This window comes from Jaculus jaculus, chromosome 6 (genome assembly GCF_020740685.1).
Source record: "Jaculus jaculus isolate mJacJac1 chromosome 6, mJacJac1.mat.Y.cur, whole genome shotgun sequence".
Classification (NCBI taxonomy): Eukaryota; Metazoa; Chordata; class Mammalia; order Rodentia; family Dipodidae; genus Jaculus; species Jaculus jaculus.
The window spans coordinates 11,554,455-11,579,277 of record NC_059107.1 but is presented as its reverse complement, the minus strand read 5'-3'; the positions used below and the strand labels follow the sequence as shown (position 1 = coordinate 11,579,277).

General features: G+C 45.3%; 1 protein-coding gene across 2 annotated transcripts in view; it reads right to left on the bottom strand.

The window, feature by feature from the left end:
* Positions 1–24,823, bottom strand: part of LOC101614769 — a 35,737-nt gene that overhangs the window by 5,711 nt on the left and 5,203 nt on the right. Inside the window, exons 3-4 of one of the 2 annotated variants that reach the window (XM_045152170.1) lie at positions 14,127–14,327; positions 2,121–3,345 (exon numbers count right to left, since the gene is read on the bottom strand). In XM_045152170.1, coding sequence (XP_045008105.1) covers positions 2,121–3,323 — 1,203 coding nt within the window. In that variant the 5' untranslated portion in view covers positions 3,324–3,345; positions 14,127–14,327. The remainder of the gene's footprint in view (positions 1–2,120; positions 3,346–14,126; positions 14,328–24,823) is intronic. The other variant, XM_004657298.2, reaches the window with a different exon arrangement.

The following is a 24,823-nucleotide window of genomic DNA, read 5'->3' as shown; positions in this document are numbered from 1 at the left end:
GGGATTCCAAAAACACACACCAGAAAAATAACAGGTTGTTTGACAAATAGGCAACCTGAATATCCCCAAAAAAGATGGAAACTTGAACCTCTCATTCTGTCAGAAGTTAACTCACACTGGGTCAAAGAGCTCCCCCTCCCTTTTTTTTCTTCTGGTAATGCAGAGAAGTAATGCGTGGGAAGTAACCACTTTACCACCGAGTTAGTCTCCGCCCTTCCAAAGGGATTAATATAAGCTAGAAACTGAAATGTCTGTAGGAAAACATAGGTGAAAGACTTCACCATATTTGAACATGCAATGATTTTCTGTAGAGAGTAAGTACCCAAGACAAAAACTGACAAATGGAGCCTGGCATATTGGCATATGCCTTTAATCCCAGAACTCAGGAGACAGAGGTAGGATGATTGCTGAGTTTGAGGCCAACCTGGGACTACAGAGTGAGTACCAGGTCAGGTCAGCCTGGGCTACAGTGAGACCCTACCTCAAAAAAAAAAAAAAAAAAGAAAAGTAAAGGTCTGGCAAGATGGCTTAGTATAGGGTCCTTAGGTTCCTCAGGGGCCGGCTGCGGTTCCTCGGAAGGTGCAACCATGGTGGTAAGCGAGCGCGATGACGAAAGAATCATTTTCGGGAGACAGTCTCTATGAACAGCTCGGTTTGATCAGTAGGGAAATGGGTTTATAAGCAGTCGAGGGTCCTAAGGGGATTGGATGTACAAGGTTGCTTGCTGATGCCTCATTAGCACATGGGGGCATACAGTCCAGCACATAGGCAATGGTAAAGGGAAGGCACAGGCGGAGGGGCTGTGCAAAGGTCACTGGCTGATACCATTTAAGGAGTTTCCTAGGCAAATGGCCAGAGGTCACAGGGCAAAGCCTAAGTTCAGGTGTGCCATGCTTAGAGAGGAAGTGGCCTCCTGTAGCCCAGGGGTCCTTGGCCGTACCTGGCAGCTCAGACCCCTCTACTGAAGGCTCCAGCCTGTGCCTGCTGGTGCCCAACAACTCCCCCTTTGTTTTTATACTGGAGGCAGTGTCGTCCTGAGTGAGGTTTTCATAATTTACCATAGGTCCAGATAGAGCTACATGGTACATGAGGACCCAATTAGTAACAACTTTAGAAATATTAGGAATTTGTTATCTGAGAAATTTGATGAGACAAGGGGCTACAAGCAATAGGGTTCCTATAGCAAGGAGGGGGCTAAGGAGTGGGAGAAGCCAAGTAACTAAAGGTTTAGAGAGCCAAGTGGTGGGGTCCTCAGGCTTGTAGTGGTCAAGCAGCTCTTTGCTTGAGTTTTAACATTTTGTTCAACAACGTTTGATTCATTAACAACAAAAACAACATTCTTGTCCGAAGACTACATATGTCCCCCCAAGTTCAGCAGTAATGGGGTCTAAGGCTAGACGGTTTTGAAGTATCACACCCATGAGAGAGTTCAATTGTCTCTGGAGAGATTCGAGGCTGTTGGTCACCTGAGGCACCCAGAGACAGTGTCACGCTGAGGCCCACCAGCTTACCTGGCAGTGCCCGACAGCTTAGCAGTTAAGGCACTTGTCTGCAAAGTCAAAGGACCCAGGTTCAATTCCCAAGGACCCACGTAAGCCAGATGCATAGGTGGCACATGCGTCTGGAGTGCATTTGCATGGGCTGAAGGCCTTGGTGTGCCCATTTTCTCTGTGTCTGCCTCTTCCATCTCGCTCTCTCAAATAAATAAATAAAAATTAAAAAATTCACAAATGGAACTATAGTAAACTAAAATGTTTCTTAACAATAAAGGGGATAATCTCCAAGTAAAGAGACAATTTATAATAAAAAAATCAAAAGAACATTATATAATAGTCTAAAAAGGAAAAGACATGATGATCCCAAGAGCTGTAGAAAATACTTTTTTTTTTTTTTGGTGTTTTGAGGTAGGGTCTCACTCTAGCTCAGGCTGACCTGGAATTCACTATCTAGTCTCAGGGAGGCCTTGAACTCTTGGCAATCCTCCTACCTCTGCCTCCCAGGTGCTGGGATTAAAGGCATGCGCCACCACACCTGGCTCTAGAAAACACTTTCAATAAATTTAACCATATATCTATTGATTCTTTCTAATATAGAGAAGCATTAGATGTGAATGAACTCACCTCTGTGAAAAGCTCTTCTTCACTGAGGAGAGTTTTAACATCATTTGCCACAATATCAATGAAGTGATTCTGCAAATAGTAAGTCTTTGAAAAGTAAACCTGCTGAGCGCACTTCAACACTTTGTCTGTTACGGCCTCGTCCTTCTCTACCGAAAACAAATGTGGAGACTTCATGTTCTCCTTGAGCTTCTGCACCGAGAGGTGCAAATCCTCAGCCATGCGTCCCAATGAGGCATCATCCAGGCCAAAGTAAGCTCTGTAGAGATTCAAACTCTCCTCAAGCTTCTCCATGTCAGTGTTGGTCCAGCCTCTAAATGGAAAGACGGTCCAGGCCTTAGGCTTCAGGGATTCCTGCCAGATCTTCTGCTTTAGGGAATCTCTCCTCTGATCTATGATGGCCTCGGTGATGGATGGCAAAGTAAGCATGAAGACATGGCGCTTGTGGGCCGGGAGCTCCCGCAGGAGGGTGGCCTCCAGCTCTGGGAAGTCATACTCAGAGACATCAAAGTTAGAGACCAGGAAGACGGGCGGCTCCTGTTGGGTAACCTCCCGAAGCACACTTGAAATGCTATTTCGAATCTGTTTTAAAGCTGTCTGCCTGTTGATTCTCCTAGGATAATTCTTTCTTAGGAACATTATATCAACGTCTACGTGGGTTCGAACAAAGTAGAAGCTCCTATTCATTTGTGCAATAGCCTTGGCCAGCTCTGCATCACTATGTTTAAAGCATCCCGAAGAGACAATAATGAAGAAGTCATATTCCTCAAACTTTATTTTCTTCAGATTATCTTGTGGTTGGAATGCAGTGGACCCAATGCCAGGCAGGTCCCATAGTGTCACATTGGGAAATTTTGGGTGTTCATATGGAGTTCTGCTCATGGTTGTCTCTACCATCCCCGTGGGGGCTACTCCTTCCTCTTCATGTCCCACACCCCTCAGGGCATTGATGAAACTGGACTTCCCTGACCCAGTCTCCCCTGCCACCGCAATGTTCAGCGGGGCTGTATAGATGCCTCTGAGAGCCTCACTTATTGTAATAACTGCTCCGTGAAGGTTTCCTGCCTCCAAGTAGGATTGAATCAAAGTGACGGTTTCCTCAGAGACGATTTTGCTTTCCATCTTGAGATTCTTAGGACATGTGTCAATGCTGGAGGCCAAATCATGAGCCTCGGAATGAGAGGATGCAGACGAAGTCTGACCCATGGCTGAGAAGTCGATGGTGCTAAGGGGAGGAAAGAACAAAGAGAGCAAAGAGTTAGTAGCTGAATGACAAGCATAGGGCTTGCTGTTCTGAGAAAGCTCAGGAACTGACCCATTGTCATCTCGACTTCTTCCCCAAGAGAATTTACTCCTGGCTTGGATGTAAATTTTACCTGTCCCCAGACTCCGTTTCCTTTAAATATCCTAATACTTAAGGAACTTTCAATTCCCTTTTTAAAAAATATTTATTTGAGAGTGAGATAGTGTGTATGAGAGTGAGAGAGATATATATAGAGAGAGCACAAGAAAGAGCAGAAAGAAAGAGAGAATGGGCATGCCAGGGCCTCTTGCTACTATAAACTAACTCCAGACTGGGGATTTGAACCTGGGTCATTAGGCTTCACAGGCAAGTGCCTTAACTGCAAGCCATCTCTCCAGCCCAACTTTCTTTCTTTTCTTTTCTCTTCTTCTTTTTTTTTTTTTTTTTTTTTTTTGAGGTAGAGTCTTGCTCTAGCCCAGGCTGACCTGGAATTTACTATGTAGTCTCGGGGTGGCCTTGAGCTCACGGTGATCCTCCTACCTCTGTCTACTGAGTGCTGAGATTAAAGGCATGTGCCACCATGCCTAGCCCAACTTTCAATTTTTTAAGAACAAATTAAGCTCTGAGGAGGCTGTGGTAGTGGGATCAAATGTTTGAAGCTAGCCTGCACAACATACCAAGACCTTGTTGAGAAACAAACATCCAGAATTAAATATTTGTCAGTCTAAATGAATAAGGTCATATACATCAGCCATGTCAGTTGATTTTCTTCCTTTTTTATGCTTTTATTTATTTGAGAGTGAAGAGAGAGAGAGAGAGAGAGAGAGAGAGAGAGAGAGAGAGAGAGAGAGAGAGACAGTATGGGAACACTAGAGCACACTTCCACTGCAAATGAACTCCAGACACATGTGTCACTTTGTGCATCTGGCTTTACGTGGGTTCTAGGGAATCAAACATGGGTCATCAGGCTTTGCAAGTAAGTGCCTTTAACAGCCAAGCCATCTCTCCAGCCTATGAATTGACTTTCATGTTTTCGCTTTTACTTTAGTAGTTGACACAAATGGTAGCAGATTTAATCGGAGAGGTCACTATGGTAAAAAAAAAAAAAAAGTAATCTTGACAATACCCTCCTACCTGGTGTGCAAGATGCTCAGGGAATCCCCTCTGAGTTCTGATGAATTTTGACATGGAAGTGAATCCCCTTACTCTGGCATTATAGACCTGGTGTGGTCATAGCAAAGAAGTAAAGAAGTTTTGCTAAATGGATGTGATGTGCTCATGAAATTATCTCCTAAGTGATTGTTTATTACCATTGATTAGTGCCCTTGTCAGCTTTGATCACAGAAGCTACTTAAAAAAAATATTTGCGAGGAAAGAGAGAAGAGAATCAGAGAGAATGGGCATGTCAGGGCCTTTAGCCACTACGAACAAATTCCAGATGCATGTGCTACTTTATGCATCTGGCTTTACATGGGTACTGGGGAATCAAACCCGGGTCATTAGGCTTTGCATGCAAGTGCCTTAAAAACTGAACAATGTCTCCAGCCCCAGAATCTCCTTTTTGCAGTGGGCTGTCGTAGTGACAGAGAATCACAGCTGATCAAATTTCTGACAACAAGTGATGATTGAATGCTCTTCCCTAAGTGGGGGATCTGTATCATCCCTTCCCAGGTTCAAGAAACCTAACAGAAGGAAGGGCAGAGTCAAAGGATGGGATGGTATACTGTGGACTGCTAGAAAAAAACGTTAAACATTAAAAGTACCAAATCACCCAATCAATAAATGGGCCAGTGAACGGAGGGACAGCTCTCACAAGAAGAAATCCAAGTGGCCAAGCAATAGTTGAAAAAAAAAAAAAAAAGTTGTTCACTATCCTTAGTTTTAGGGAAATAAATGCAAATTAAAAGTGCTTATTCCATCTCAGCCTGAGCAAAAATGGCTCTCATCAAGAAACTAGATGATGGGCTGGAGAGATGGCTTAGCGGTTAAGTGCTTGCCTGTGAAGCCTAAGGACCCCGGTTCGAGGCTCGGTTCCCCAGGTCCCACGTTAGCCAGATGCACAAGGGGGCGCATGCGTCTGGAGTTCGTTTGCAGAGGCTGGAGGCCCTGGCGCACCCATTCTCTCTCTTCCTCTATCTGCCTTTCTCTCTGTGTCTGTCAGTCTCAAATAAATAAATAAAAAATTAAAAAAAAAAAAAAGAAACTAGATGACAACAAATGCTGGTAAGAATGTGGAGAGGGATCCGTCTTCACTGTCGGTGGTGCATCCTATAAGGAAATCAGTGTGCAAGCTCTTCACGAAACTGATGGCTGAAGTAGCCATGGCCCAGCAATACCACTCAGGCATATATATGAAGGTCTTCAGATAGCTGCACGTTCATGTTTAGAACTGCACTAGTCACAGTAGCCAGGAAAAAAATAATGCTACTTTTTTTTCATCTTTTTTTTTTTTTTTCAAGATAGGGTATCACACTAGTCCAGGCTGACCTGGAATTCACTCTTTAGTCTCAGGGTGGCCTTGAACTCATGGCGATCCTCCTACCTCTGCCTCCTGAGTGCTGGGATTAAAGGCGTGCGCCACCACGCCTGGCTCTTTATTCATCTTTTGAAGCAGTATCTTGTTGGACATTGGCAAGGCCCAGGGTTAAAGCAAACCTAAACTGTCTGACACGAAGGCCCCAGGCTATGGAGGGGTCGCAGCAGCCTGAACCACTGGTCATATCTTGGGTACTGGACCTGCAGGGGAGCTCCTCCCCCATTCTTGTGGGTTGCAGTGAGCCTGGACCCCTGGACAAAATCCCAGACCCTGAGATTGGCAGGAAGTAAGGCCATTCCCTCTCCAAGCACAGGATACCTGGACTTTCAGATAAGACTTAGGCTTTGCCCATAACTCTGTGGCCTTTGGCTAGTTGCCTAGGAAATTGCTTATCAGCCAACACCCTCACACAGCCCATCCCCCGAGACCCCAGATCACCTGGCCCACCATTGCCTACATGCTGCAATGAATGTCCCCATAGACTAGCAATCTTTAAATCCACCAATCCCCTTAAGATCCTTTTCCCACCCTCCAATGCTTATAAATCCATTTTCTCTGACAATAAACTGAGAACTGTTCACCAGAACTGACTCCCAGGAATGAGTAATTCTTTCTCTCCTCACGTCACGTGGCACAACAACCTTGGTCTCCACAGTTGGCTGGGATGCCTTTGGAGAAAGGGCAGCCAGCCCTGGAGTAAGAACCCAGGGACCCACAGTATCTCACTCTAGCTGAACTAGAACTCACTCTGTACTCCAGGCTGGCTTTGAACTCACAGTGATCTTCCTACCTCAGCCTCCCAAGTGCTGGGATGAAAGGTGTGTGCTACCAGGCCTGAATAGTCACCTTGTGCATCTGGTTTTATGTGGGTACTGAGGAATCAAAACTGGGTCCTTTGGCTTTGCAGGCAAGTGCCTAATGGCCAAGCCATCTCTCCAACCCTAAATTATTATTATTATTATTATTTTAGTTTGTATTTTTTATGAGAGAAAGAGAGAGAGAGACAGAAAGGGAAAAATTGGCCCACCAGGGCCTCCAGCCACTGCACTCAAACTTTAGACACGTGTGCTGCCTTGTGTGCATGTGCAATCTTGCACATGTTTTACCTTGAGCATCTGGCTTATGTGGGATCTGGGGAGTTGAACATGGGTCTTTAGGCTAGGTTTCACAGGCAAATGCCTTAACCACTAAGCCATCTCTTCAGCCCTAAATTATTATTTAAAAATATATTTTTTTTAATTTTTATTAACATTTTCCATGATTATAAAATATATCCCATGGTAATTCCCTCCCTTAAAAATATTTTTAAATTAATTTATTTAGTTATTTTTATTTGAGAGACAGAGAAAGATGGGGGTGGGGAGGAAGTATGGACATACCAAGAACTGTGACCACTGCAAATGAACTCCAGATGCAAGAACTGCTTTTTACATCTGGCTTTGTGTGGGTACTAGGGAATCAAACCCAGGCAAATGCCTTTAACCATAACTGAGCAATCTTTCCAGACTCTATATTATGTTTTTTTATTTTTATTTTTTTTTGAGGTAGGGTCTCACTATAGCCAAGGCTGACCTGGAATTCATTATGTAGTCTCAGGGTGGCTTCAAACTCATGGTGATTCTCCTACCTCTGCTTCCCGAGTGCTAGGATTAAAAGTGTGCGTCACCACACCTGGCTCATGTTTTAAAAAATGTTTTAAAAACCCATCTAGTTAAGGTCTTTAAATTAAGTAAGTTTGTTATAATTTTGTCTTCTCATACACCTGAGGAATGAGAAAATTCTACCTATAGCATCCTATGTGAGAAAAAGGATAGCCTGATACCCATATATCATAGCATTATTGCAACAGGCCCCAGAGGTTCATCTGAAGTAGATCTCCTGTATCCTCCACTCATTTCTAACAAGACTGGGCTGGTGCTGTGTCTTGGTATTCCACAATTTAACTCTCACATGAAACAGCCAGGACATGGCATCTGGGCATTGTATGATGGCACTTTTTTAAAAAAAGTTTTTATTTTTAATATTTATTTATTTGAGAGAGAGAATGGGCATGCCAGGGCCTCTAACCAGTGCAAATGAACTCCAGACATATGCATCACTTTGTGCATTTGGCTTACGTGGGTACTGGGGAATTGAACCTGAGTCCTTAGCCTTCACAGGCAAGCATTTTAATTACTAAACCATCTCTCCAGCCCATGATGGTGCTTTTATAAGTAGCCAGACATGGACTCTGTTCCGACTACCTTGGTTTCTAAGTTTAAAATTTCCATGTTTGGGCTTATAGGAGAACTGGGCATGTCTACAGGGGGAAATAAATCTTCCTAAATTTGGTAGACTGTAGGAAATTCCATGAAGGGTATGTAGTCCTGGTAGGAGGAACAGCACAGCATGTAGATAATACGCCAGGGAACCCGTGGATGAAGAGGGACTCTTTGTGGGCTTTGTAAGGACACGCGAATGAGGAAGGCACGTGGCTCTCTGCACTCAGCCACTTTTGTAGACGAGCACATCAGGGGTTCTCTTGCTTTTCTCCCACTCAGGAGTTTTCCTGGTGGGTGGCTGGTGAAGAGATAGAGAGGAAACCACCAGGAATCTGTTAGCTAAGAGTGGGGAAGTGCTTCTGGTGGCTCAGAAGAACACAGAACCAGCAAGAAGAGGAGAGGAGAAGGGAAGGACACTGCCCACATGCCAATGCCAACGACTGGCAAGCATGCATCCCATGACAATGGAGAATCCACTAAAGTCAGGATTCATTCTTTTTTTTTTTTTTTTTAATGCAGGGCATGGTGGTGCACACCTTTATTTTAAAAAAACTTTTTGGTTTATTTTTATTTATTTGCGAGTGACAGACAGAGAGTCAGAGGGTGGGGGGGCGAGAGGGAGAGAATGGGTGCATCAGGGCCTCCAGCCACTGCAAATGAACTCCAGATGCGTGCGCCCTCTTGTGCATCTGGCTTACATGGGTCCTGGGGAATCGAACTGGGATCCTTAGGCTTTGCAGCCAAATGCCTTAACTGCTAAGCCATTTCCCCAGCCTGGATTTATTCTTTTTCAATTTACTTAATTGGTAAAACACCATGCTACATTATCCACAATCTCAGTGGCGACCTAGTCTTTTACTGCAAGGGGAAGTGAAGGCATGACTACTTCTCTCTCTCTCTCTGTTTGTGTGAATGAAGGTATGCACATGGCATAGCACACATGTGAAGGTCAGAAGTCAGCCCTAGGTGTTAGTCCTCACCTTCCACTTTGTTTGAGACAGGGTCTCTTTGTTGTTTACCACTGAGTGCACCAGGCTAGCTGCCCCATGAACTTCAAGGGTTTCTCCTATCTCCACACCCCCATCTCACCATAAGAACACTGTGATTGTAGATGCCTGCACTGCAGTGTGTGTGTATGTGTGTGTGTGTGTGTGAGAGAGAGACAGAGAGAGAGAGAGAGACAGAGGGAGAGAGAGAGAGACAGAGACAGAGACACACAGAGAGAAACAAACACTTTCTAGTCAATTTTCATCTTTCCACCTCATTTGAGGATTTTGGCAGGGTTTCTCACTCTGCTATTCTTTGCTGTGCTAACCATGAACTTCTGGGAAATTCTGTTTCCATCTTCCATCCCATCACCAGTGTCGGCACCAGCATTCTGGGATTACAGGCGACAACACGGCTTCCATATCTTTACATGGATGGGGGTCTGAGGAGGGAACTCAGGTTCTCTGGCTTGAGCAGTGACCACTTTACTCTCTAAACCATTTTACCAACCCAGAAATCCATAGTTTTTCCTCTTTCTGTTTTAAAAAATATTTTATTTATTTGCAAGGAGAGAGAGAGAGAGAAGAAAAACAGAGAAAATGGGCACGCCAGGGCCTCCAGTCACTGCAACCAAACTCCAGATGCATGTGCCTTTTTTGTGCATCTAGCTTTATGAGGGTACTGGGGAATTGAACCTGGGTCATTAGGCATTGCAGGCAAGTGCCTCAACTGCTGAGCCATTTACATATATATATATCTATATATATATATGTGTGTGTGTGTGTGTGTGTGTATGTGTATGTATATGTACATGTATATAAATTATATATAAATATATATATTAAATTTTAATTTTTATTTAATTATTTGAGAGAGAGGTAGAGAAAGAAAGAGAGAGAGAGAGAGAGAATGGGCATACCAGGACCTCTAGCCACTGCAAACGAATTCCAGACACATATGTCACCTTGTGTATCTGGCTTACGTGGGTCCTGGGGAATCGAACCTGGGTCTTTTGGCTTTGTAGACAAGTACTTTAACCACTAAGCCATCTCTCCAGTCCGTCCATTTTTTTTTACATTTAATATTTAATACAAAGAAAAAAAAATATTTGGGTGTAGGGGCAGGTGTAGCTCAGTGGTCGAGCAGTTGACGAGCATGTGCAGGCATCTGGATCAGTCTCTAGCACAACCATCACAAGAACCACAAAGAATATTTGTTTCTAGGACGCCTCTGTTGCCCAGACAGCGAGGGGACTGTTTCAGAGGTCAAGACTGTGTGACATGAAAAATATAGTATTGTTTTCAGAAGCTTGTTTTAAAAAGGGCTCATAATAATCTCAAAGAAATCACCAGAGGAATGCAGACAGTTGGCTTACTGTGAAATGATTGCATTCTTTGTTCCTTTATATGCTATGAAAATTCTCTCCTTGGTTTTTCCCACCTTTGCTTTCTAAGCAAATGCCTCTAGTGTGTTTGGTTTTTCCTTATTATGATTCTGTCAAGTTTTTTTTTTTTTTTTTTTTGGTTCTTCGAGGTAAGGTCTCACTCTAGTCCAGGCTGACCTGGAGTTCACTATGTAGTCTCAGGGTGGCCTTGAACTCATGGCGATCCTCCTACCTCTGCCTCCCGAGTGCTGGGGTTAAAGGTGTGGGCCACCACACTGGGAAAGATAGCCTTTTGGAGACAGTTGGACAGGTTCTGAAGTAGAGCAAAGAAATGTCATGTGGCCTGCCTTGGCAGAACTGGGATTCAGCATCTGATCTGCTCTCATTCACCGTGGCTGCACCGCCCCTGCTGTTGCCAGTCTAGCGTACCTGGGTGGGCTGGTCTCTAGTTCAGGCCCTGAATCCACCAGTCAATCTGATGACAAAAGGTTATCCTAATTAACTACAAAAGACTTTTCTGTACTGACTTTCTCTTCTATGTTGGCAGCCTGACTGGCCTGGGTTTTTTGAGGGCTCTTGTTACTTGCCTGGGCACTTTTCTGTTTGTTTCTCACATGTATTTTGTTTCCAGATGCCTTTCTACTTTTCATATGTATGATTATCCTTGAAGCTCTGGGTTGGCTATGTGTATGATAACCCTCTTGACTGTCTTGGATATTTATTCTCTTGGCATTTGAATTTCCTGGCCCAGGCCTTTGGTATTTCCTCACTTGTTACACATATGACCTCTGATCTCTTGAGTCCTTTACGATTTCTTTCCTTTTTACTTTGAGGCATGCCCAACAGACTGATCTTTTTATTAAAAAAATTTTTTTTAATGTGAGATGAGCGAGAGAGAGAGAGAGAGAGAGAGAGAGAGAGAGAGAGAGAGAGAGAGAGAGAATTGGCACACCAGGGCCTCCAGCCACTGTAGTCGAGCTCCAGGCGCGTGTACCACTTTGAGCACATGTGTGACCTTGCGTGCTTGCATCACCTCGTGCATCTGGCTTATGTGCGACCTGAAGAGTTGACCATGGGTCTTTAGGCTTTGCAGGCAAGTGCCTTAATGACTAAGCCATCTCTCCAGCCCCCCCTTACTTTTTCTTAATCTTCTTGGTTCTTTTATGTGAAGGGGATATTTTCATTCTTATGTTTTGTTTTGTTTTGTTTTTGAGGTAGGGTCTCACTCTAGCCCAGGCTGACCTGGAACACACTATATAGTCTCCGGGTGGCCCCAAACTCATGACTATCTTTCTACCTCTGCCTCCCAAATGCTGGGATTAAAGGCGTGCGTCACCACGCCTGACTGGATCTTTTTATTCTTTTGCTTTGCCTTCCATGGGAGGGTATATGTGCCTCTGGGAGTCTCTCTGTTTCCCCTCTCCCTTTCCAGTTCTCTGGTTTGGATCTTTCAGCTACCTCTTTCCTGGATCTTAATTCTCCTCTGGCTTGAATATTTCAGCTAGTCTCCTTTGGGGGTCCTAATCCTTCTCAAGTAAACCTCATAATTCATAATTTCTTCCTAAATAAATTCAATAATTCTTGACTTATTCTTTTCCAGGTCTGAGTTTTATTTTATTATATTCTCTTCCATGGAGTGCAGCAGGCATTTCTCAGGGAATGACCTGTCCCTAAACTCTCAAAAGATTATTCAGAACCTCTGATGCTCAGAATTGTCACGTGGTGGCTCAGGGAAATTCACAGAAGAGGGGTGGAAAGGTTGTTAGAGCCACAAGATGGGACTTTACACACAACGACATTGCCTCTTCCCCATAACTGATGGCCATCCCCACAATGCACAACCCACAATCTCCATGGGGATAACTGGCATCCCCAACAAGGAGCTCCCCTTAGGAGGGGGGAAGACAGGCATGAGGGTAAGGATGGAACCAACATGTGCTATTTACACACCGAGTACGGACATAACTAATATAGAGAAAAAACAAAACAAAAAAAGAACTGTCAGGTGGCTGTCCTCACACACTTGACCATAATTAACAGTGTGGATGTGGTTGCTGAGAGGCTCAAGCTAAGGCTCCCTGGTCAGTTTTAAGACATGTGGTTGTAGCCCACCAAATAAGCTGGAGAAAGCAAATGAACACTAGTCACAAGTGCGTTTCCTGTGCTTGGCTCTGTGTTGTTCATCCAACTAATCCGAGCCCCATCAGAGGACTTGGAGCTGTGGGAACCAGCGGCCTTGTTCCAGATGAAACACCAGGAATTCTGGGCGTGCAGATCCTCCACGTGTGCCAGCCTCCTGCCAGTATTTGATCATTGTATGGGGGAAAGTGTGACAGAAATTCCATGTGCTGATTTATTCCAGTAAAGTATGAAACAAACAAAAAAATATATGTATGGATTGGAGAGATGGCTTGGTGGTTAAGGCACTTGCCTGCCAAGAAAAAAGACCCAGGTTTGACTCCCCAGGACCCACATAAGCCAGATGCACAAGGAGGTGCATTTGTGTCTGGATTTTGCAGAGGCTAGAGGCCATGGTGCACCTATTGTCTCTCTCTCCCTTTTTCTCTCTCAAATAAATAATTTTTTTTTTAAAAAAGACTCTTCAAGATCCTTGTGGTTGGTAATGGACATGGCATGCTTTCTGAAGATGTTGTTTGAAAAGCCATGTATGAAAGAGTCAGTTGGTGTTCTACTCCAAAGCCAGTTTCTCTGATAAAAATAAAATCACCAATCAGAACAAAACCAAAAGATCACTTTGACTTCAAGCCCCATTCCAGTGACAGTCCTAGTCCATGAGTAGTCCAGGTATGTAACTCATGGGTCCTTCTTACTTTGTGATGTTTTGGATAATGTCAGTAGGTAGTTCTGAAGCTGCAGTTTTATTCTTATGCTGCAAACGAAAAGCTTACTGTTACAGGGCTCTCTCTCCATGCCAGGCTCTCCTCTACCACCGGGCTGGGCGAAGCCTGGGCCTCTGAGAGCCTCCTAACACTTACTGTCACGGAGAACAGCTCTGAGAAGGGAAGGCCACGCCCGCATCCTCTGCCTCTGCCCCCTCCCTCACAGGGTAGTTTCTCTTTTCTCTCCAAGAAACCTCTCCCAGGCTTTACTCACTCTTTTGGCTCAGTGCTGCACACTCCCTCTTCTCTCTTTTCCCTCTCTACCACCTCTCTCTCTCTCTCTCTCTCTCTCTCTCTCTCTCTCTCTCTTTCTCTCTCTCTCTCTCTCATTCTCCCTTCTCCCTTTCAATAAAGTCTCAGATCCAAGAAATTTCTGTCTAAGTCCCTGGCCCAAAGCTTTCCTCTCTTTTTGTTTGGATCACGCCAGTGTGCCGAGGCATTAAATAAGACCCCAGGCCAAGGAACTGTCTGTCAGTCTCTGTCCTCTACACAGCATAGACTGACTCCAAGAGTGTCTGGGTAAGATGTCCTGTTCCCTCTCTCTCTCTCTCCAAGCTTGAGCCCCATCAAAACCCCACAAAGGCAGGAATATGCCAGTGGAAGGAAGGCGTGTTGCTCTCTGGCTGGCAGGTTGTGCTCTTTGGTGCGGAAGATAGTCAGAGAAGAGCCAGTCTGTGCTAACCGAGCCCTTCACTTACCTGCTGCGGAGGAGGGACTGGGACGCGACGCCACGCGGGGAAGGGAGGCTGCTGCTGCTTCAGGGCCAGTTCCAAACGTGCATGACCCGAGAGGAAGGAGCCCAGCTGTGCTGTTTTGGAGTCTTCGAAGAGGAGAGCGACGAGGGACGGGCGCAAGCCCTGCTCACGGCGGCTTCTACATCCGAATCCTGCATGCCTGGCCTGAAGAGGGAGGGGACTGAAGTGAGGCGAGGTTTCGATTTCTATTCCTGCAGGCAGCTGCTTTGCTCCAACCAGCTAGACATGTTTCAAATCCTCCTTCACAGGAAGCAGACTTCTGCTTCCCTGGCCCGAGTCCAAGTCCAGGCTTCCTCCATCCACGCAGAGGCCCACGACCCTAGCTTAGTGACAGGGCTCCCGGGTCTCACCATCCTGCTTCCCTACCTCGAGACCCCTGCTCAGGCAATGGCGTCACTGACTTTCAGACCCAGCAAGTCGCGGCCTTCAGATGGTTGCAGACACTTACTTACCCCCTGTGCTTGACATCCCTATTTATCTGCTTACTTGTTTCCCCCACCTCACAATGGAACTTTTTTTTTTTTCCAAGATAGGCTCTTCCTCTGACCCAGGCTGACCTCAAACTCAGTGATCCTCCTACCTCTGCCTCCTGAGTGCTGGGATTAAAGACATGTGCCACCATGCCCAGCCACATGGCAATTTTGTGTGTGTGTGCGTGTTCATGTGTTTGTGGGCACACACAAGTGTGCGGTGCATGTACACATATGTGTTCATACATGTAAAACCCAGAGGATAACTTCAGGTATTGTTACTCAAGTACTCTTAACTTTACCAAGGTAGTGTCTCAGTGACCGGGGTCTTGCTGATTAAATGAGGCTGACTGGTCAATAAACTCTAGGGATCCACCTCTCTACCTCTCCAGTGCTGAAGCTATAAGTGTTCTTCATAAAGTCTACTTTTTTATTTAAAAAAGATTTTATTTATTTATTTTTCAATATTTTACTTGTATTTATTTGTAACAGAAAGAGGGAGGGGGGGGAGAGTTTGGTAGAGATAGAGAAAGAGAAAGAGGCAGATAGATGATAGATAGAATGGATGCGCCATGGTTTCTAGCCACTGCAAACAAACTCCAGACGTGCACCACCTTGTGCATCTGGCTTTCTGTGGGTACTAGGGAATTGAATCTTTTCTTTAGGCTTTGCAGACAAGTGCCTTGACTGCTGAGCCATCTCTAGCCTGAAGTCCCCAATTTTATCAAGGAAAACATTGATGCAAGATAGAATGGAGGGCCAGATTTCTGTCTCTGAAGCATAGCTCAGTAGGAAATGGGTCTGAGGCGAGGAGATTTCAATTTCATAACTGCCCCAAATCAGCTTGTTAGACAGTAAACTTCTGAGTGGGATTCAGAGCCTACATGCCTTGATCCTAATATACTTGTGAACCAACATCTGTGGGATGTTTCCTACAAGGAAAGGAAGAGGGTTTCCTAGCAGAAGGTGATGCAGGGGTGGGGAAGAGGGGCCATGTTACTTTCAGAGGGTCAGAAAAGCTTTGCAATTACCTTTACTGTCCTGTACGTACAGAGAAGCTGGATGAAGAGGGTCAGAGTGGAGGAATGGAGCTTTGCCTGTCCCACATTCAGGGTGGAAGGAGTTTCCCGTTCCCAATAACATACCTCCTGTCAAGTCTCCACCTCTAAAATTACCACCAGCCTCAAATGAGGACCACACATTCAAAACATAAGTTTATAAGGGACACATCATTCAAACCACCACGTGCCCTATTGTTGATGCTACATTCTTGGACTACAGGTCACTGAGAAGTCAAGCTGGAGCTGAGCTGGAAGCCTCCGCCATGTTGACCGGCTATCAGGATGCTGGGAAGACATATGTAGACTGTTGTGGGAAAAAAAGTCATCAATGATCTTAGCTAGCAGGGGAGCCTGCAAGCTTGCCAGTTGGCCAGTCAGGCCAAATGTATCAAAGGATACAATGGTGGCATGCATGCCTGTATGGGGGAAACCAACTGCTATCTTGAGAAGTGAAACCTTCTCCCCAGAAGGGGCTTCTTGCCTGGTACTAAAAACCTAGTCAAAAGCCTATGGCCGGGAGGTCATAAGCCGCAGGGGGAAAGTACTTCTGTTGACTGGCTAAATGGATATGTCATGCCCACCAAAGTGCTCTCTACATACTTATGCTTATGCCCATATATTAATGGTTAGGGAAGCTTCTCTTTTCAGATGGCGGTGACCACTGAGTATTGCAGTTACCTTCAGCTGTTTTTTTTTTAAAAAAAATTATTAACAACTTCTTTACTTACAGACAACAAATGGTGGTATTTACCTCCTCTCCCTCCCCCTGCCCTTCAGTTGTTTTTTAAAAGAGAAAGAGGGCTGGAGAGATGGCTTAGCAGTTAAGGTGCTTGCCTGAAAAGCCAAAGGACCCAGGTTCAATTCCCCAGAACCCTCATAAGCCAGATGCACAAGGTGGCGCATTTGGAGTTCGTCTGCAGCAGCTGAAGGTCCTGGTGCAACAATGCTCTATCTGCCTCTTTCTCAATCTCAAACCAATAATGATAAATAAATAAAGTTAAAATAAATAAAAAACAACTGAGGTAATATTGGACACAAGCATTTGTATCTTGACATAAATAACTGAGGTTGAGTCATACTGACCAAATTCCACCCCTTTTTCATTACTCATCTCTCCACTTCGGATTGTTTCTATGTCTTATTTCAGAAGACACAGAAAGATGATCATTCACAGCTTACCTGTAGCCTTCAGAAACGGGTTTAAATAACCTTCTGTAATGTTTCCTGCTCTCAGGGGCAGACACAGGAAGTAGGAGGGGTAGAAAGTAGGGGAGTGGGAGGGTTGAGGCTGGTCCTGCTGAGCTGGGCGGGGTCACTCAAGGACAGACATGGGAGCTAAACTGGACACAATATGCGGGGCCATGGTGGAGATTTGGGTGACCATGTGTGGAGGGAAGATGGGAGATGAGAGAGAGGTCTGTGGACTCTGGTGGATTTCTGCTATTTCTGTATGTGTTCTTCACAACAGGGAATGCTGGTCTTGGATTTTCTCCTTCCTCCTTCTCTTTCTCCTCCTCTTCCTTCTTCTGTTCCTTCTCCTTTTCTTTCTTCTCTTCCTCCTCCTCTCTCTTTCTCTCCTCTTCCTTCTCCTCCTCTTCTTCTTCCTTCTCCTCCTCTTCTTCTTTCTCCTCCTCTTCTTCCTCCTCCTCCTGCATTATTCTTGTTTTCACAGTGCTGGGGACAGAAAGCAAGGCCTCACACACCCCAGGAACTGCTTTGCTACTGAGCTTCTTCCTCATCCCTGCAGAGTTCTTTCTTACTGAAATGGGCTCTGCTACTTATTTACTTAAATTGTAACAATGTTGACTTGGGGTTTGGTGGAGGTTGTGAAGATTAGATGGTTCTGTGTTCAACTCCAAGTTGCTGGGATGAACATCCAAATCAGACACAATTTATGGGAGGAAGGGATTTATTTAAGGCATATAAATCCAGAGGAAACTCCACCAATGGCAGAAACTGCTTACTTCCATACATTTAGGCAGAGAAAAACACTGAAATACGAAACACCAGCAGACACACAACCTGCCTGAGCTCAGACAGTTCTTCAACATCTTTGGGCTGGAGTCAGATTCACCACCAGTGACACTCCTCTCCAGCAGGCTGTTGGAGACTTAAGCAGGAAGTTTAACTGTAATAAAAATATCTGGGCTGGAGGGATGGATTAGTGGTTAAGGTGTTTGCCTGCAAAGCCAAAGGACCTAGATTTGATTCCCCAGGACCTATATTAGGCAGATGCACAAGGGGGCACATGTGTCTGGAGTTCATTTGTAATGGCTGGAGGCCCTGATGTGTCCATTCTCTCTGTCTGTCCCTCTTCTCTGTCAAAGAGATAAATAAGTAAAAATAAAATACTAAAAAAATAAAAATATCTGAGGTTCTGTGTTGGGCCTTGAGAGGCCTGGATGTGAGGCTTAGTGGAACTTCCTGAGCCTAGCTAAAGTTTGGTGAACTGCCTCCGGCCAGCTATGACTCAGCAAGGGGCCAAATGGCCTCTGGCCTGCTACTTCCGCACAGGAAGTTAGAGTTAGAACCAATCATCTCAGGGGTCGTGGTATGCTATTGGCCCTTACATCTCACTCCATCCTAAAATCCCCGCCTTTGTTCTCAACATTATGTTAACACCTGCCGGTTACAATGAGGTGAGTTCCTGCTTCGAGGAGACGCCCTGCTTGGTGGTGTGTTCCTGGCCTTCAACACTCATCCTCCACCTCAACCCCTTGGGAGGAACCAGTGGGCCTGGTCCTTTCTCAGCACTACCCGTGGGGGGAAGCCTGGCAGTTCTGGAGACATAGTTCAGCCATTAAGGTGCTTTCCTAAAAAGCCTAAGGACTTAGGTCCAATTCCCCATTACCCATGTCAAACCAGATGCACTGTGGTGTGTGTGTCTGGAGTTTATTTGCAATGGCTGGAGGCCATGGTGTGCCATTTTCTCTCTCTCTTCTCTCTCTCTCTCTGTTTGCAGATAAATAAATAAAAATATTCAAAATACAAAAAAACCCACCTTTTTTTTTTTAAATACCTGAGGCAATGGGGGACATACTTTCAAACTACCATTGATGGTATTGTGTGGTCAGGGCCTGGTTTGGTTAGTTCCCCACCCCATATTTATGAATGAGCTGCATTGTTTCCCAAGCACATATGGGACCTAGATTGTCCATAACTTGCCAGTTCCAGTTTCTCAGCTGAAGGAGCAGGCAGTGTCTGTCTTCAAACAATGCAAAGGAAGCGTAACACTAGTATGTATCACTGCGGGTTTTTGGGGTTGATGAGCCTTTCTCAGCTCTAGGTGGGCACAGCTTAGGTGTTAGAATGCTGGCCACTAAATGGTCACTAAGACATCCCAATCCTGTGACTCGTAAGTTTTTTGTCTCATGGTTTGTAGAGCAGCTCATGAAGACAGAGGAGAGTGTGCAAAGAAGAGTATGCAAACCAGATTCATTGGAAAGGGACCGAAAAAGCTCCCTGTGAGGGGGAGCGATGCGACTCGGGTTGCTGTGGGCACCTGAGACTGCATAAGCTTCTATAGGTTAATGGATATTGGGCACTGGGCAGGTACAGATCACGACAGGTCTACCTAGATACATCTTGGGAGTCTCTGATTGGAGAAGAGGTAAGGAGAGATTGCGCAGGCTCAAGAGAACCCTGCCAGAGTTCTAAGAAAGCCCGGAAGTGGACAGCCTGCCAAAATTCCAAGGAAGTTGTATACTCAGGAAATGGGAGAGACAGTGGGCAAAGGCAGGTGGTCAGGTGGCCTGACCACCAGGCAAGATGAGTGCCCCTTATTTTCCCTTGACAGTCTGTGACCCTGACTAAGCTCCCTACAATGTGAGCCTACAGGTTTCTAATCTCTATCACTCTAAGATTGTTTCACATTTGTAGAAATTCAACATACTACAAGGGATAGTCACCCAAGTCCAGATATCTGTCTCTACACCCATGTATCCAACCCTGTGCCCCACATACATACACACATTTACACAGAGAAAACACTCTTTACACACACACACACACACACACACACACACACCCCTGAGATTTCCCCTGGCTTAAAAAAATTTTTTTTTATGAGAAAGAGAGAGAAAGGGACAGAGAGAGACAGAGAGACAGAGAGAATTGGCAAGCCCGGGGCTTCTCGCCGCTGCAATTGAACTCCAGACGTGTGCGCCACCTTGTGTGCATGTGCGCCCTTGAGTCACTTTGTGTGCCTGGCTCACGTGGGACCTGAATAGTTGAACCTGGGTCCTTAGGCTTTGCAGGCAAGCACCTTAACTGCTAAGCCATATCTCCAGCCTTACCCTGACTTTTTAATGTTTTGTTCTTTGCACATTGCTGTACTAGTGGGAATAATCAGTAATCACTTCTTGTCTAGGATGAAGAGAGCCACATTGACAGACTTGAACATACTTCCTTGCTGTGTGAATCATACAGAGCTGAGGTTTCCAAGCTGCTGCTTTGAAAGAAAGGTTTTCATACATATATATTACATTTTGTTAATCCTGTGTACCTGTGGAGATTTGAATGTGAATATATGTCACTCATAGTCTGAGGTATTTTTAATCTATCTTTTATATATTATTTATGTATTTATTTGAAAGCAAGAGAGAGAGAAGAGGGAGGAGGGAATGGGTGTGCTGAAGTCTCTATCCACTGCAAATGAACTCTAGACACATGTGCTGCTTCTGGCTATATGTGGGTACTGAGGAGTGGAATCTGGGTTTTTAGGCTTTGCAGGCAAGTGCCTTAGCTACAGAGCCATCTTCCTAGCTCCTGAGGTTTAAAAAAAAGTATTATTTATTTATTTGGGTGGGGAGAGGTAGAATGTGGGCATGCCAGGCCCTCTAGTGACTGCAGATAAATTCCAAATGCATGTGCCATGTTGTGCATCTGGCTTACGTGGGTACTGGGGAATCAAATCTGTGTCCATGCAAGCACCTTAACTGCTAAGCCACTGAGGGTCTTTTTTTTTTTTTTTTTTTTTGGTTTTCAAGGAAGGGCCTCTGACCTGGAATTCACTATGTAATCTCAGTGTGGCCTTGAACTCATAGCGATCCTCCTACTTCTGCCTCCTGAGTACTGGGATTAAAGGTGTGCAACACCATACCACCATGCCTAGCTGGCTGACCCCCTGAAGTAATTTTTAAGAATATTTATTTATTTGAGAGAGAGATAGAGAGAGAGAGAGAGAATGGGCATGCCAGGACCTCCAGCTGCCATAAACAAACTCCAGATGCATGTGCCACACTGAAAATCTGGCATCATGTTGGTACAGGGGAATCAAACCTGGGTCCTTGGGCTTTGTAGACAAGCCCCTTAATCACTGAGCCATCCATCCAGCCCTCCCCCCCTGAGATGACTTTGATTAAGCTTGCAGTTTCAGTCTCCTGCAGCCAGAGTGTGTGTCACTGGGGTTGGATCTCACACCCAGCCCTAAAGTGCATAAAGAACAGCTTGTGCTCTGGCTGTTCGTGTTTACTGGCTGTGGGTTGTACGTACTTCTCTGCTATGATTCTAGGGAAGCGAGCCTGCTTCTTTCACCATGTTGATGCTTACCCTGGATTCTGTAAGGCTGAAATGAGCTCTTTCATCCCACAAACTCTTCCTTCCAACAATGAGAAAGTAACTGCAATGGTACCCCACATTCTCCTCCCTTATCCCCTTGGGGTTTCCTTCTTGTACTTTGTATTTCCTTATCCCTTTTGTACTTCCTTCTTCTCTCTTACTAGTGGCTGTGCCATGAAAGAGAATGACTCCTCTCCCCCACAACTTTTAACTGTCATTAGCTCGTTAGGGCAGAGAGTGGCTCCCCTAGTCCCTCCTCTACGTATAAGAGAATGTTGACTGGCTCCATCACGTGCAGGTCTTGTGTAGGTAACTCCATCTGGTGTGAGCTCCTGTGTGCAATGGCCTTGTCATGTCCAGGTGTCAGAAGTCCACAGTGCTCTTCCCCATTCTCCAGCTCTTAAATTCTTTGCCTCTCATCTTTTGCAGTGTTCTCTGTGCCTTGAGGGGATGATGTGTATCCTGTTTAGGGCTGAGTACTTATCAGTCATTTGTTTTCCGCACGTGGTTGGTTATGATTCTCTGCGCTGACTACCTCCTCCTACCTTCCCTCCCCCTGCAAGAGCTTTTTTTTGACTGACAGAGAACACAATTGATCTTTGTGTATAACAAGAAATAATTAGGTGGTCATTTGACAACACACGTGTTTAGTAATACAGCAGTAGGCCGTTATTTCATAGGGTCTGCGTTCTCCCCAGCCATGGACCCAACTGCAGAGCTGTTGGTTACTCCTGTAACCTTCCAGCCACTCTTGCACTGCAGGGGCACATCTCGCTTGGAGGGTCTGTACTGTGGAACTCAGGGTTCATAGCTGGGTGGTAACTTTTACATGTTATAAAAATTTAAAGCTGTTGACTTTTTTTTTCAAATATATTTTTTTAATTTTTTTTTTATTTATTTGAGAGCAACAGACACAGAGAGAAAGACAGATAGAGAGAGAGAGAGAGAATGGGCGCGCCAGGGCTTCCGGCCTCTGCAAACGAACTCCAGACGCGTGCGCCCCCTTGTGCATCTGGCTAACGTGGGACCTGGGGAACCGAGCCTCGAACCGGGGTCCTTAGGCTTCACAGGCAAGCACTTAACCGCTAAGCCATCTCTCCAGCCCTAAAGCTGTTGACTTTGAATAAATCAGAAGACCTTCCAAATTATAAGTAGCTCCATTCAATCAAAGAAGATATTTGAGAGAAAGAAAAGCTGGTGTCCCCAAAGGAAGAGCGAATTCTTGCTTCAGGCTGCATGCGTGCTAGCCAGGACTTCCATGTGGCCATGCTGCATTGCAGATAGCATGTTAGCCACCCCCAGCATGCAGCAGACTCCACCACTGCATGCCATGTGAAGTGCCCCTTTCACAGTGTCCTGACGAGGATGGTCCATGGCCAGCTAGAGTTGCATAACACCATCGCGGCACAGTCACAAGGCAAGTTAAAAAGCATGTTGATGTGCAGCTCACTGGAACTATAGTCCCAGAAGTCCACTGAGAAGCCAATGGGACAGCCTGCTTATACATTTTTGGGCCTGCCTGGCCCTAAAGTAACATATAATAATAATAGCCTGGGGAGTGAGGAAAAGCACTGCCGCATAAGACTATTGTGGGAGGAGTGGGAAGCCATGTGGAGACTAAGAATCTCAGAACCCTCCTTCTCCTACCCTTCCTCTCCCTCCCAAGCAGCCACAGTTGAGACTTCCAAGGCCTCGCTTCCCCATAGCTGGTCCCACCTCCTGGCTGCCCCTTCCCCCCACCCACTAGCCCAAACTTCCCCATACCTCCCAAGGCCTTCCCTCACTGGGCAGTTTTCTCTTCCACAGGAGCATATATGAGCCTTGTCTCTCACATGCTAATGCTCTATCCTTGGCTTCTTCCTGATCTAAGGTACCTGTCTATCTCTCCGCCTCTTTCTTTGTCTCCGTCTTTTCTCTACTTCTTTCTCTGTCTCTGTCTTTCCTCCTCTCTTTCCCCCTCTCTGTCTTTCTCTCTCCCTAATGTACCACCTTCATCTTTCTATCTCCTATTCCTTTCTCACCAAGGCAGAAATACTGACATGTGAGATCTGATGTACTTAGTATACTTTGCTTTTTTAAAAAAGTCATTTGTACATTAGGATCAACATCTGTCATTTCTGATTTATTAAAAATCTTTTAGTACCTCCTCCAATGTTATTTATTTATTTTTAACCTTTAAAAAAATTATTTTTAACCATTTTTTAAGGTAGTGTCTCACTCTAGCCCAGGCTAGCCTTGAACTCATGGAAATCTTCCTACCTTAAATTCTCTCATGCCAGGGTCAAAGGTGTGAGCTTTAAACAAAAAAACAAAAAACAAAACAAACAACCCCCTCCACATAACCCACCTCTACTCATGTGTATATATTTCATGCTGGTTCCTTTGTGTTTGCATACTGCTCAGCTGGATTTTCGGTGGGTTCTCTATTTTCCTGCGTCCGGGCTACTATTGGGACTGCTCTTTTCCTCCGTACAACTCATACACTTCCCTTCACTTTCCAGCCTCTTTCCCACATTGTTGCCCTCTCCTCCTCTCCTCCTTGTTCTCCATAGCTACAACATTTTATAGCCTCAATAACCTTTAAAATCTCTGGAACCTGACAGTAACCCAACCTCCCTCTTCCAGATACGAGTGCCACCTCCGTCTTTTCAGAGTTAACACTAGTTCTCACCTTGACCCTCCCTATGTACTTCCCATTTCGAAATAACCAAAACCAGAGTGTATTTCAGGCTCTCCTTGCTTGTGTACCTGCTAGCAGTTATTGAAGTCAGAAGTCCTGTTGCTGGGGCGGGGGGTGGGGTTGGCTTAGTGGTTAAATGTGCTTGCTAGCAAAGCTTTCCAGCCAAGGTTTGATTCCCCAGAGTGGCACAATTGTCTGGAGATCATTGTCGGTGCCAAGAGGACCTGCATACCCATTCTCTCTCCTTCCCTCTCTTCCTCTTTCTCCTTTTTGAGAAAAGATCACACTTTAGCTCAGGCCGACCTGGAGCTCACTCTGTAGTCCAAGGCTGGCTGCCGACTCTCAGTGATCCTCCTACTTCAGCCTGAAGTACTGGAACTAAAGGAATGTGTCACCATACCCTGCCACTCCTCTCTTGTAAGTAAATACAAATATTTTTTTTTAAATTTTTGTTTATTTTTATTTATTTATTTGGAAGTGACAGAGAAAGAGACAGACAGATAGATAGATAGATAGAGAGAGAGAGAGAGAGAGAATGCGTGCGCCAGGGCCTCTGGCCACTGCAAACGAACTCCAGACACATGCATTCCCCTTGTGTATCTGGATAAACGTGGGTCCTGGGGAATCGAGCCTTGAACCGGGGTCCTTAGGCTTCACAGGGAAGCGCTTAAGCGCTAAGCCATCTCTTCAGCCCAAAATACAAATATTTTTGAAGGTACCTTTGTGGCTAATGTGCTACTGGGATATTTGCACAGAGGGCATATCCACCGGCTTAGGTCACTCTGCCGCCAGTACTCTGCTGTGAGAGCGATATAGTGATACATGTAGAGTGATATAGAAGCCACACCTGGTAACTTGAGCTTCTACCCT